At 60.2% G+C, this 13844-nt stretch overlaps 2 protein-coding genes across 2 annotated transcripts in view; both read right to left on the reverse strand.

Moving 5' to 3' along the window:
- The window catches only part of SELENOO (selenoprotein O), a 14860-nt gene extending 5925 nt beyond the window's left edge, over positions 1–8935 (reverse strand). The window contains exons 1-4 of the mRNA XM_025926496.2: positions 8328–8935; positions 3077–3280; positions 1549–1729; positions 165–295 (exon numbers count right to left, since the gene is read on the reverse strand). Coding sequence (XP_025782281.2) covers positions 165–295; positions 1549–1729; positions 3077–3280; positions 8328–8908 — 1097 coding nt within the window. The 5' untranslated portion in view covers positions 8909–8935. The remainder of the gene's footprint in view (positions 1–164; positions 296–1548; positions 1730–3076; positions 3281–8327) is intronic.
- A 1698-nt stretch (positions 8936–10633) lies between these two features.
- LOC147578802 (angiopoietin-related protein 5-like) lies at positions 10634–13534 on the reverse strand. The gene is made up of 6 exons (XM_086711937.1): positions 13267–13534; positions 13162–13189; positions 12537–12628; positions 11629–11755; positions 11296–11481; positions 10634–10976 (listed from the first exon to the last, which is right to left on the reverse strand). Exons 1-6 carry the CDS (start codon positions 13351–13353, stop codon positions 10675–10677), a joined length of 822 nt encoding a protein of 273 aa, XP_086568063.1. The 5' UTR covers positions 13354–13534; the 3' UTR covers positions 10634–10674.
- Positions 13535–13844: the final 310 nt, after the last annotated feature.

Consider the following 13844-nt stretch of genomic DNA (forward strand, 5'->3'; position numbering starts at 1 on the left):
TGCTCAGAACCTTCCAGGGGACGTCTTCCTCTGGGAATGGCCAGCCAGGCATGTCCAACAACTAAATGCTGGACAAAACATCCAGAGCAGATGCATATACCCGCAGGCCTCTCCCCAGCGGTCCCTGCACTGTCGGCGCCCACTTGCTGCCCCGGGCCACTCACCTGTCCAGGAACCCAAAGGGCCCGTAGTCGATGGTGAGCCCCACGATGCTCATGTTGTCCGTGTTGAGCACGCCGTGGCAGAAGCCCACACACTGCCACTCGGCCACCATCCGGGCCGTGCGACGGGTCACCTGCAGCACAACAGGCGCGGGTTGCCCCCTGCCCCCACCCCTTCTTTCCCGCCCCGATTCCCGCAGGGCCTGTCCTCTGGCCTCCCCGCTGACACGTGTGGGGAGGACAGGACGGAATGCGTGCGGAGGAAAAGGCATCTCGGACGCGCAGGTGTGTGGAGGCTCCAACCCCACGTTCGCCACCTCCCTCTTTCGCATACTCCCTGATCGTGGCTTTTACCCAAGAAACCAAAAATGTCAGGGAACCTCGATATCCCCGCGACTCGGGCCCAGGAGGACAATGGCATGGACATGAGGAAGTCCGCACATGAGCAGACAAATCCTGCCCTTGGTCCAGGCCGCTATGCCCAGGGCCCCATCTCGTCCTTCGAGCTGCCGGCCAAGGAGGCCAATGACCTACCTGCCGCGGCCCAGTGGGCTGCCAGCAGGCCATTCACGCGGCCCCATCCACTGCCCATGCAGCCCCCCTGTGCCCCCCACCCCCGTGCGGCCTCGAGGGTGCCCGGCCAGCACCCGCAGGCACTGGCCCCAGACACACCTGCCCCGTCACCCATCACGGCTGCGAGCGGAACCCTGAGACACCTCCCGGCAGCCCACAGCCCAGGCGCTTGCCCACAGAAGAAGGCAAGAACCAGAGCGTGGCTAAAGCAGGTCAAGAGAGTGGCCAGGGTCAGGCAGGACGAGGCCCCACAGACACCTGCTTGGCACTCCTTCTCATGGAAGCCGTGCTCAACCGTGCCCTTGCCTTCTCCTTCACCCCCTCGCTGACACTGCAGGCCCTGAGCTGGGTCAGCTGATGGAGTGCCGCGGCCACATTCTCAGTGTCATGGGTGACCTCTGCACGGAAGCCACGCCTGATGGCCCTTGGGGGGAGGGGAGGCGCAGACACAAGCCGCGGGGTCAGCACCTCCATCAAACCGAGGGACTGGGTCAGACAAGGTGTGCATGGCTGGGTACCCAGCGCATTGGGGTCATTCCCTTCATACTTGTCCTGCGGGGCTCGGCAGGGGCACATGGACACACGCCAGTGCCACTGAAACAAAATGATCCTTGGTTTGTCCCAGGACCCCTGACCTTGACGGAGGGTTTCCAAGAAGTCGGTCCTGCTCAAAGCCAACAAGTGGTGACTGGGTTTGGGACAGGGGAGTGACTGACAGGGGCAGGGACACCAAGTGAGAACCTCTGTCCACCAGCCAAGTAGACCGGGTCGTCAGCAGCAGGTAGGGCCGGGGCCAGGGCACCGCCACACCTACCTCCCGGAAGAAGGCCGCATTCCTTTGCACGCTGTTGTCGGCGTGAGCGGCCTGGATCTCGGGATAAAATGTGCCGATCACATAGTCCAGCATCTGTACTCGAATGTCATTCCTCCCCACACTGGGGCCCTCGCGCCCTGTGTGCTCATCTGCAGACTTAAAAATCTCAAAGGATCCAAACCTGGAGGGAAGACCCAAGTTTTTAACAGGTTAAACGTGACTCTGCCCCGTCGTGGGAAGAAAAGTCTGGCTGCTAGATACCGGCCTGGCAGCGTGGGAAGAACACGCTGATTAAAACAAAACCAACAGGAACAGAACTAATCTTTCAGTGACACAGAACCAGCCTGACTCTGGTCAAGTCCCACACAGCCCCGGGTGTGCACGCGGGACGCCCAGGAACACAGGACTGACTCCGGGCAGGAGGAGGACTCTGTGCCCATCCCCCTGCGTCAAGGAGCACGTCAGTGACGGGCATCCTGTGGTGGGGTGACAAGCAGGGTCAGCAGTGGCTCTCCACTGGGTGTCACCCGGAGGGTGTGAGGCACCGTTTGGAGACATTTTTGGTTTTTAGGTCTGGCATCAGCCCCGGGAGGCGGTGGGTGGAGGCCAGGGATGCCGCCCCACCTCCTGCCAGGTACGGGGCGGCCGCGCAGCAAAGAGCAGTCTGGTGCTTCTGCAGGAAGAAGCCCTGGGTCTCCTGGGGTGAGGCCGATCACTGCCCTGGCTCCTCTGTCCCCCAGGGGATGAAAGGAAAAGCCAGGGACTCTGAGCTGTAGGCGTGGGTGGGGCCAGCAGGCACCAGGGGAATGGCCCCGTTGCCCCTGATACACACGGGGTCTGCCTGGCTCCAGGAGGGGGCCCTAAGAGGCCACAGCCACTTCCTGACAAGCGTGGGTTCAGGTAAGCAGAATGGAGCGTGTGACGCCAGACAGCGCGGTGACGTCACGGAGAAACAGGCTTGCGTCAGGAACGGGAACCAGAGAGGGTTCCAGTTAATGAACTGAGTGGAGAATGGCCGCAGCCAACCGGAGCTCGTCAGGTGTGGAGCAGCCTGCGTTCACGGTGACACAAACGAGGCCATTTTCTTGGCGACTTTGATGCAGTTCCTTGTCACGAACTCCCAAGTAAACCGCTCTATACCGCCCCCCGCCCCCCCCCCCCCCACTGCTGCCTCGGGGGGCCCGCCCACACCAGCCTCCCTCCAGCTACACAGGCTGTTGCCTGCTGGGAACGGGCCCGGTCGGGGAGTGTGGGCGGGCGGGGCACAGTGACCCGCACGCGGGACAGGGTTCCCGGCCCAGACACGCCCAGGGCCTTTTGCACCTGCGACTCCGTCCCCGCAGGTGCAGAGCATCCACCTCCTGGACGGTGCACTGGCGCTGTTCTAGGGACCCGCCGTGGGATGGGGCGTCCAAACGGCGTGTCACCGTGGGGCGTTTCATCTACCAGACTTCCCTGCTGTCTAAGCACAGACCTACAGCCTGACAACAGCAAGCGTTCAGACAGCCCGAGGGGACCCCGGCATTACCTTAGAAAAGTGGAAGCTATACGCAACACAACCGTGCACTTTTCATATTTTGGATTACCATCATAGAACACGTCGCGGACAACTGTGGACTGGGATGTGACGCAGGCCCCGGCCCGCGTGGTGGGGATGCCCAGGTGGAACATGGCCTCACTGCACAGGAACTCTCGGATGCTCGACCGCAGGACTTTGCGGCCGTCAGCCTGTCTGAAATCAAACACAGGTCATCGTGCCATCAGGCAGGCGTCCACTCGACACCAAGGTTCAGGCGGCAGATGGGAGGGACTGAAAGCATTCCAAGGGCTTCCTAAATATCACCCACTGGCAGCTCTAATGTGACTGCGCAAGAACCCTATCACACATGCTACCTGGCACTGATGAGGCCCGAACGTCGCCCCAGACCCGGCGGCCAAGGCACCGAGTGCCGGCCTGTAGCCGGAGGCCAGACCGATGCCGAGGATGGTGAGGGCCACCTCGGGCCTCCCCAGCGGGAAGCAGCCAAGCACCACACACTCACCCCGTGCATCTGCAACTTGGTTCTTACAAAGAATTCGTTTTACAAAAGCACTCCTACGGTAACGGTAACGCACGACAGCATCGCTCACGTACGAAAGGGGGATCTCAGAGTCCCTCGGACGGATGGACGGACGGCCTTGGAGTGCTCAAACTGCTTTTTGACCCCAAGCCTCTATTATGATTAAGACTTTATCAGAGCAGTTCCAGGCTCACGGCAACGACGACAGGCCCCCTGCTGCCCTCGTGGCCTCTACCGTCAACGTCCCCACCAGGTGGGACATTTGTCACCATTAGCAAGTCTACCTGGATGCGCCATCATCACTCAAGGTCCACGTTTAAACGGGGTCACGCCCAGCGCTGTGTACCGTGGGGGTTTGGACAGAGGGGTGACGACGTGGACCCGTCACTATGGTCCCATACACAGACCGCTGCCGCCCTAACATCCTCGTGCTCCACCCGCTCACCCCTCCCCTGTAACTCATGATCTTTTCTTCCTCTCCGTACTTCCGCCTTCCTCGGAAGCTCGCAGCCAGAGTCGTAGCGCAGACTGGCTCCTTTCTCGTCGTCGTCCTCCATGTCTTCTCACGGCCCGAGCGCTCGCTTCTCGTCTGTGCAGAGTCCTATTCCCTCGTCTGGAGGCGCCACGGTCCATTTGCCTCCTGAAGGACATGCTGCTTGCTTCCAGGTTTTGACAGGTCTGAATAAAACTGCTACAAACATCCACATGCAGGGTTTTGTGTGGACACAGGCTCTCAGTCTTTCGGGCAAACAGCAGGAGCACAACTGCTGGGCCACGAGGTAACAGCACCGCCTTGCACCCACCAGCAAGTGGGTGGAGCACGTGCTCCCGCTGCCACACGGCCTCCCAGCGCCTGGTGCTGTCGGTGCCCCGGGTCTGCCCCCCACCCCCACCCCTCCCCCCCCCCCCCCCCCGCAGGTGTGCGGCGGCATCTCGTCGCCGTGAGAATTTGCATTTCCCTGGTAACTCACGAGGTGAAGCGTCTCTTCAAGGAGCTTGCTTTCCATCTGTGTCTCCTCTTTGGTGTCAGGTCTGTTCGAGTCTTTGGCCCATTTTAAGGGCCCAGGTTGTTTTGTCTTCTTATGATTGAATTTAAGAAGTTCTTGGTCTACTTCGGACAACACTCCTTTATCAGATGCATCTTTTGCAAATATTTTCCCCCGTCTGTGGCTTTTCTTTTCACTCTCGATTTTGTCTACTGCAGAGCACAAGGGGTGTTTTGTTTGTTTTGTTTTTGCAGAGCAAAAAAGTTTTAACTTTAATGGAGTCCGGCTCATCAATGACTTCTTTCACGGATCTTGCATTTGGTGTTAGATCTAAAAAGTCACGTCCAAACCCAAGGTCCTCCAGGCTTTTTATCTTCTAAGAGTTTTATACTTTTGCACTTAGGTTTATGATTGCTCTGAGTTTACTTTTGCGAAAGGTGGCAAGTTCGTGTCTAGATACCTTTTGTGTGTGTGTTCAGTTGTCCCAGTGCCATCTGTTGGCATGACGATCTTTGCCCCTTTGTCAAGGATCAGCTGGCTGTACCGAGGGGGAGGTCTGTCCTTACTCCACTGAGCAATCCCTTCACCGACACTGTGTTTACCTAATGCCTATGGTTTTGCAGGAAGGCTCGTCGTCAGTAAAGCTGGTTCTCTGGTTTTGCCATTCTTCGTGTCATGTCGGTCATTCTAGGTCTTTTGCCTCTCTGTGCAAACTTTAGAATCCTGTCACCAGTGTCTACAGAATGACCTGAGATTCTGTTGGGATTGTACTGAAGTCAAATTGGGACCAAGTGACACCTTGACAATAGTGAGACCTCCTGTCCGTGGACATGGAATGTCTTTCCGTTTCTTTATTTTTGGCATCTTTTATCAATTTTATAATGTTCCTTATAAAGATCTAGTATATATTTTGTTAGATTAATACCTATTTCATTTTGAGGGGTGCTAGGGTAAATAGTATTGTTTTTAATTTCAAATTCAAATTGCTCATTGCTTATATGGTAAAGGGATTGACTTTTGTATAATTTCGGATCCTGCAACCTTGCTGTAACTGCTTATTCATTTTGGTCACATCTTTGAGATTTTCTGTGGATGTTTATCCCCAAACTGAGACAGTTTCATTTCTTCCATCTCCATCTGTATGCCTTTAATTTCCTTTTCTTGTCTTACTGCGTTAGCTAGGATTTCCAGTATGATGCTGAAAGGCAATGGTGGGGGAAACAACTTTCCCTTGTTTCTGATCTTAGTGGGAGAGTTTCCAGGCCCTCACCAAGTAGATGGTAGCTGTGGTTTTCTGTAGAAATTCTTTATCAATTTGAGGAAGTTCCTCTCTTCCCAGTTTGTCGAATTTTTGTCACGAATGGGTGCTGGCTTTCGTCAAATGCTTATTCTGCACGTATTGTTACGATCGTGGTCCTCAAGGCTCCACTAGACACATCTAGGCCTCCTGCCTCACCTTGCCTATGGCTCATCCTCGTGTAAGTGACACCTCTAGAAACCAGACCTGGCAGTCACCCCAGAGCTCACTGTGTCGGCCTCTGGCCAGCGTGACCCTCGGTTCACAGCTGCACTCCACTCACCTCCTTCTAGTCTATGTGAGGACCTGTGACAAGGAAACCTGTCCTCAAATGTCATTCCACCCTTCCCTGGCCCTGGGAATTACTTCTAATCCGGTTAGATTTCACATCCAGTAGGAAGCTAGCACAGCGCAATTTAATCTTGAATCTGATAGAAATGGTCCTGAAAATACGCAGCCGTATTCTTGCTCAAGGCAGGGTTCTCAAAGCAAAAGCCAGAATTGAACGATTATACAGCAAGGGTAAAGGGCCTCGGAAAGCAGTCCTGCACCCAGAGCCAGAGGACACGTGACAACAGTCCCTTTTCCTGTACACCCATGTCAGTTCCCAGTGCAGCTGCTGGGATGGACCCAACTGAGGGAAAGCCCTTCTGCACCTGCCAGGGGAGGCATATCCTGAAATCCCAACCCCATGGCACGCAGGAGGCAGAGGCGAGAAGTCACCTGTCCCCCCCCCCCCCAAAAGCCACACCTGGGTATCCAGCAGCAGCTGGCTTTAAGCCACTCGTAGCCACTTTGGACGTCAGCCTCAAGTCTTGCTGAAGCTGGGGACCACAGGACACAGGGAGGGGTGGGGTGGGGTAGGTGGGTGCCAACCTGAGTAAAGGGTAAATTACTGCTTTCTTTTAAAGAAAAAATATTCTAGGGGCACCTGAGTGACTCAGTTGGTTAAGCGTCTGACTTGATTTCAGCTCAGGTCACGATCTCACAGTTTGTGGGATCTGTCCCACAGATCATGTCAGGCTCTGTGCTGAGTGTGGAGTCTGCTTGGGATTCTGTCTCCCTGTCTCTCTCTGCCCCTCCCCCACTCGCTCGCTCTCTCTAAAAAGAAACAAATGTTAAAAAAAAATATGTTAGCAGACCTCAGGTCTGAAAACATGGGACTTAAAACTCAAGTCTTCAAATATAAAAAGCAACTTCCAACAGCAGATTACTCACAAAAAGGTTTGTCTTTATAACTGGCAAAAATAAATGACCAAAAAGGAATACGTAAAGTTTAAAGGTGCTCAAAAGAATGAACAGGCCTTAGGGTGAGAATCACCCATTCCAATGAGCAGAAACTTCCGTTAGCCACTGGTGCAGACAACTCTGAGCAGGTGCGGGTTGTTTGCAGGGGGTGGCGGTGGCGCTAGGCTGAACTCAGACTTCACAGACAGAAAGGTCTGGAGCCTGGGGCATGAGGAAAAACCAGTTATTCTGTGGGTCAGAGATGGAGCCGCTGCGGGGAGACGGGGGACACGGGGAGGGGCGTATTCAGTCCCCGGAGGGAGGGCAAAGGGAAGTGGCCAGAGGGGAGACAGGCCCTTAGGATTTCCCTGCACCTAAAACGACGACTTGGGTATAACTTTTTCAGCCATTTAACAAACGCGGACTAAATGCACGAACTGTTCGACGGGAAAGAGCAGAACAGACTGTCTGTACAGAAGAGGCAGGACGGCTACAAGAGCACCCTGCTGGGTCAGGCTGCTGGGATCTGGAGCCAGGCTCTGGCCCACAAGTGCCTGGAAGCCTGTGCTTGGGAGAATGTCCACTAGGGGAATGGGATCTGAGGAGGTCTTTCTTGTCTCTTCGGGGCACTGGCCGCATCTGGGATGCCAGTGTTGGAGGGAAGCAGACTGCCCAAGTAGCTTTCAGACTGCTGACAAATCACCCCGCCTCCCCTGAGCACCGTGGCCAGGCCAGGCCGGGGGTGGGCGGGGGGAGGTGGGGAGGACGCGAGTGTCTCACACAGAACTGATTCCAAAGTCCTTGTGTCGTTTATGAGAACGGGACAAGAGCAACTGCCAGTTGCTCTGCGATCAGAGGCGGCAGGATCCCCTCACTATACCGGTCGGAGGGGACAAGGGCACTTGGCAGCAGCACTTCAGCAGGGGAGGAGGCCCAGCGGCCACTGCCCCTCCTCCTGTCCTCTCCTTTTGATCTCAGGGCCTTTGCACAAGCTGTTCCCGTCTCCAGGGTGCCGGACCCCTCTCATGTCCTATGCCCCTAGGTGAAACTTCCAGTTACATCTCACCCCCAACTAGGGAGGAAAGCGGTGGGGCTGCACACACCGGCCCCGCCCCATCCCACCTGGAGAAGGGCGTGCGGGCCGCTTTCGGGGGTCAGCCCCCTTCGGGCCCCAGCCACCCGCCCCGGCCCACCTGGAGAAGGGCCCACCTGGAGAAGGGCGTGGGGCCGGCGCCCTTGAGCTGCAGCTCCCAGCGCTCGCCGGCCGCCGTGCACACCTCGCCCAGGTACATGGCGGCGCCGTCGCCCAGCTGCCCCGCGAACTGGCCAAACTGGTGGCCGCAGTAGCAGTGCGCGGCGGGCTCGGCGCCCGGCAGCAGCGCGTTGCCGCTGAAGAAGAGCGCGACCTCGGCCTCGCGCGCCTCGCGGGCGGCGGCGTCGGCGGGCGGCGCGCCCAGGCCCAGCAGCGCCAGCGCGGGCTCCGACAGCGCCACGAGGCGCGGCTGGCGCAGCGGCGCGGGCCGCACGCGGCTGAAGCAGGCCCCCGGCACGGGCCGCGGCGCGGACGGGGCGCCCTCGGGGCCGGGCGGCGGCGTCTCCACGGGCAGCGCGCGCAGGGCGCGGTTGTCGAAGCGCAGACCCGCCAGCCAGCGGGGCGCCGGCTCCATGGCAGCGCCGCGTGCGGCGGCCGAGGCGGAGCAGGGCGCGCGCGGCGGGCGCTGGCCCAGGGGCGGCGACCGGACACGGGCTGCCGCGAGCAACGCCCCGAGCGCTGCCCTGAGAGCGGCCATCCGCGGGGCCGCTGCGGCAGAAGTCCCTCTGCCCCGACCGGAAGTCCCGGCCCTGCGTGCCCCGCCACCCAATCACTGGGGGAGTAGTGTTTACTACTGCGCCTGCGCGGGCCGCGCCCGCGAAGGCCGGTCTCTGATTGGTTGCACGGTACGCCTGTCCGCTCCTGCGGTTCCGCCCCGCGGCCGCGGAGTGGCGGGCGTGGGGATGGGCCGGGAAAAGGACTAGCGCGCCGGGGGCTGGTCCGCTACAGCGGACCGGGGAGCGGGGGAACGGGGCCGTCTAGAATGGCTGCTCTGCGTGAGGAGCCGGCAGGTCCCTGGAGGTCCGACCCGGGAAACACCGGACAGTAAGGGACTGAGTGCTCCGAGTGGGGTGACCGTGCTGAGCGACGTCCCTAGTAGACCGCCAGGGTGAAGCCAAGGTCAGCCCCGGCCCCGCTCTGTGCCGAGGGTCTGTCTCCGGATCGTCCTCTAGCTGCGCCGGGCACCGGGACAGGAGGGAAAGAGGATGTTTGTCCAGGAAGGTCGGTGGGGACCGCCCGGGAAGAGCCCCAGGGCAAAGCCAAAGCTGAGATTGGGCGAGACTCTGGCCTGGAGCCTCTCCGGTGCAGGAGCGCCTTTGCTCCCGCTCTTCCTCTGCTCGGAGCAGGATTCCTCACAGGAGTTCTGGATTCCATGCCCACCCGGCGCCACGCTGCTCCTTAAGTGCCGCCTGGCACCCTGTGTTTTTCCTTGCATAGCACTTCCCTGAAACGACCTGAATCCCTTATTTTCCTGTTTCTTCTGTCTCTCTCCTCACCCGTGCCGCCGGAGGGCAGAGTCTTTGAAGGGTCTGCCCCCCACCCCCAAAGACCCCCCTCAGGGTCACTGTTGCTGAATAACTCAGGTGTTCAGTTCAGAGGAGCCTTGAAAAGACCCCTTGATGCCTGCATGGAGTGGGTGGCCCTTGGAAGGGTTTGCCAGTGTCCCCCGCCCCACCCCCGGCCCCATACTGGAACCAGAGACCAGAAGCTGGACAAACATACAAGCTCCCTCCTGGCTGGATTCTACACTTAAGTTCAAGGAGCCACCTCTGGAACTTTCTCCTGGGGCCACAACGTGGGTTTCCCAGACCTCCTGTGAACCGTCTCTGCCCCTGCCAGCTGAGTGGCATTGGGAGACCCCCTCAACCCCTCTCCAGCTGAGTCCTCATCCGTGTGGGGGACAGTGAGTTTAGGCCCTCATAGATGCTCAGTGCCCAGAGTCTCCTGCAGTCTGACACTTTCCTCCCCATCTGGGCCTGCTGGCACAGTGCCCCGTCCCCAGCCTCCTTCCTGCCTAGGGAACCTGGCCCGAGCCCATCTCGTCTTCCCCAGGTCCCAGGCCCTTCTGACTCATCTCTTTGCCCCCTGACCCCACTGTCTTGCCCACGCTTTGGGATCTGGTGGGATCGGGTTCTTGAAGGCTCAAAAGCACCAGGCTGTGTCCCGCTGGCTGCCCTCACAGAGGTCACAGCCAGTGGGGGCATCGGGTGGGTGCCAAGGGTTCCGGCAGGTCAGCAGGGACGGGCAGTGCCCTCCCAGACCTGGTGACCTTGCTTCTGGCCTCAAGGTTGGGCTTTGTGGATTTCCCCAGGTGCACGGACAGGTGTCCTGGGTGGGCAGCGCTGGGTCTGGGCAGCCAGGCTGGGCAGGAGCTGAGCTCGGCGCCTCCCCTATCCCCATCCCGAGAAAGACACAGCAGACGGCAGGGCTTGAACGTTTAATGAGGCTCGGCCACCGAGGGGCCTAGGCCTTGTGGGAAGCAGTGGTGCGCACGCGCAGCACGCTGGCGCGCAGGGTGGGCCGGTGGTTGCCGGTGGCCCAGCGCATGCCCGAGGCGGCCCCTCCGCGCTCCGGCCACGGCCCGTTGAGGTCAGCTTGGCCGCAGTCGCTGTACCACCAGCCGGCGCCCGAGCGATCGCGGCTGCAGCTGGTGAAGGGCTGGGTGCCGTCCGTGCAGGGTGAGCAGTGGTCGCGGTCGCGGTCCAGCGTGCTGAAGCCACAGCCCTCTTGGTCATCCGTGCGGCCCAAGCCCCGGAACGCGTCCCCTGCACAGCGTGGTGGCGTGGGTGGCGGGCCGGCTGCCCCTCTGGCCCGCGCTCCCGTCGTGGAAGCTGCTCTGGCTGCCTCGGTGTCTGAGACCGCAGGGCAGACGCTTGGGGAGCGACAGCCTCGCCCGGAGCATTGAGGCTGACAGATGGGGGCCGGAAAGCCAGGGTCTCCAGGGACCCAACCTTCCCTACCCACCCTGGCCCCGTGGCAAGACTACCCCTCCCCCCAGCCTGGAGAGTCCAGTGGACAAAGCAGGACACTTGTGCGTGTGGGCGGGGGGCAGGCATGAGGCCCCCTTACCTCCCAAGCACTCACCTGCGTTCCCAGAGTACAGGCCAAGGGTCAATCGGTAAAACAGGTCCTCCCCGTCCACGTGGAAGTTGTCATAGTGGGCCTGAAGCGCGTGGTTGTCCGCATCCAGAAGGTCCACCGTGAGCTCTGAGCGCAGGCCCGGCTGGGAAGTCAGGTCAGAGATGTGCTGCAGCCCCAGCCAGTGGTCACCTGCAGGGGTGGGCACCCAGGCTGAGGCTGCCGCGTGGCGGCCACCCCTGGCCTCCTCCTATCGTCTCTGCCCTGTGTGCCCAGTGACCCCCAAACACAAGCCTCGGGGTGCACGCCCCTGTGCCCACAGGCACACGGCCCTCCTACCCGTCAAGTCTCCGAAGCCCTGTTTGTACTCCTGCCAGCATCTCTCAAAGTCCAGACGCCTCCGCCTGCCCCGGTCCCGGCTCTGAATCACCGTCCAGCCACCGTCCTCTCGCATGTCGCACAAAGCCTGGGGAAGGATTTCACGTGGCAGGCAGTGCCTGGCTGGACCCACGTAGGCTGCCCCTGTCCTATCTGTGCCCCCCCCCCCCCCAAACGCTTTCTGTTTGAAAACCGAAACTTTTCCTGCTTGTCCGTGTCATGTAAACTTTCATCATAACGAATCCACATTCTCAGAAGCAGGGCGAGGATCCACGGTAGCGCCCCAGGCCTCGGGAGGGCCGCCCGCTTTCACGTCAGTTTGCACCTGCTTTGTGGCTTTGTTTTTTCACCTAACGTTGGATCCTGGAATCTCTCCTTGTTCGTACCTTTACAGGTGCAAGCTTGGGTTTCTCCCAACCTTTCCTGACTATAAAACAATGTCTGTGGGGCGCCTGGGTGGCTCAGTTAAGTGTCTGACTCTTGATCTTGGTTCAGGTCATGATCTCACAGTTCGAGAGTTCAAGCCCCGGATCGGGCTCTGTGCTGACAGTGCAGACCCTGCTCCGGATTCTCTCCCTCTCCTGCTCCTCCCCACTCATGCACATAAATACTCTCAATCTCTCTTTCTCTCTCTCAAGATAAGCACTAAAAAATAAAATAAAATAAAATAAAATAAAATAACCCCCCCCCCCCCCCCCCCCCCCCGGCAAAGTCCGTGAACATCTCCGTGCCCAGCTGTGTCTGAGGACAGACTCCACCCGGTCCGGCCAGTCCTTCCCTGTTACTTGAACAAGTAACTTCTCTTGTTTTTGCCCAAGCAAGTCATACGGAGTATCTCCCGGACCCTCACCCCGCTGAGGGCTGCTCACCTGGAAGGGGGCGCTGGCTCCCTCTGGCTGGATGGTGTACACACCGCTGGGGGCTCTGGGCTTCTCCACCCAGATCTGAGAGCAGTCCCTCCCTGTGGGAGACGCGGCCAGGAAGGCTCAGGCCTGGGAGGGGCCCGTGGTCCCCCAGTGACCAGAACCGGAGTCCTCCTCCTGCAGAGGCCCTGGGACAATCTGGCAGATGGGCAGCCAGTCTCCCGAGTTTGGGCCACGCCTGCCTCAGGCCTCTTCTCTGGGAGTGGCTGTTCCTTGGGCTCTGCAAATTGGCCGGGCCGCAACCCTCAGCCAGACCCTCAATTCTTCCCGTGGCCCCCAGACAGAACCTCTCCCCTTCACCTGCTGCCCTGGGAAGGTCCCTCACGGTTCCCCCACCTTCCTCCCCCTGGCCTGGCAGTGGCGGGAGGGCTGCCCTGAGCCCAGCGGGCCCCTCCTAACACAGGAACACAGTGGGGCCTGGTCCTTGTCTGCCCTCCTCCCAGGCCGTCTGGGGCAGGGACCCAGCCCGGTCCTCATGGGGAGTGAGGCCTGCCAGGGCAGGGCCCGTGGGTGACAGGCCAGAGGCTGCCCAGACCTGACGCCCCCCCCCCCCCCCCAACCCCATCCCGACCTTGGGGTTCCAGCAGCACCACCTGGACCTGTGGAGAGAGAGGACATTGGTCGGGGGCGGTCTTGGTAGCCCGGCGAGACCCACCGGCCCGATGACCACTCTTACCGGCTGTCGATGCTGCACCATGGAGCCGGCCTGGGGCACAGAGAGGCAGAGGATAGCAGCGAGGCCCAGTACGGGGTGGGCAGCCATGCTTCCGGAGGGTGCAGCCCTGGTGGGGGAGAGCCCAGCCCGCAGCCCTACCAGCCTCCCTTCACGCCCACGGACGGCCTACACCACCCCGGGTGCTCACTGTGGTCCTTCCGGGCGGATCTGAGCCGCTGGTCCCGGCACCTTTTGTTCGGGTGCCGGGCTCGCCCCGCCTCCCCCCACCCCCCCCACCCCCGCCCCCGTGCCAGGGTTGGGGGAGGTTTGGGTAGGGCGGGAAGCCTGAGGGTGTGGACCGGGAGGTGAGGGGCAGGGACTACTGCCTGTCCCTGAGCACACTTCCCCTTGGCTGGTGTCCTCGCTGGGCGGGGGTCCGCACTTGGGACAGGCAGGTGCCGGGGGCCCCAGGGCCTAGATCTGGTGCTGAGAGGCAGGTGTTGGCGGCAGGAAGTTCTGCAGACCACTAGGCCCAGGCCGGTCACCCCTGCTGCCACCCGTCACCTCCTCCCTGCCGCTTGCGCTCATTTCTACACACT

The sequence above is a fragment of the Puma concolor genome, chromosome B4 (assembly GCF_028749965.1).
Source record: "Puma concolor isolate L17-30 chromosome B4, mPumCon1.1.hap2, whole genome shotgun sequence".
Lineage (NCBI taxonomy): Eukaryota > Metazoa > Chordata > Mammalia > Carnivora > Felidae > Puma > Puma concolor.

Excerpts from the sequence above, each read along its gene's own strand:
- LOC147578802 (XM_086711937.1), bottom strand. The coding sequence starts at position 13,353 with ATGGCTGCCCACCCCGTACTGGGCCTCGCTGCTATCCTCTGCCTCTCT. Across the intron at positions 13,190-13,266 it reads TGGTGCAGCATCGACAGCCG|GTCCAGGTGGTGCTGCTGGA; the intron begins GTAAGAGTGGTC and ends CTCTCTCCACAG. Across the intron at positions 10,977-11,295 it reads CCTGTACTCTGGGAACGCAG|GGGACGCGTTCCGGGGCTTG; the intron begins GTGAGTGCTTGG and ends CACGCTGTGCAG.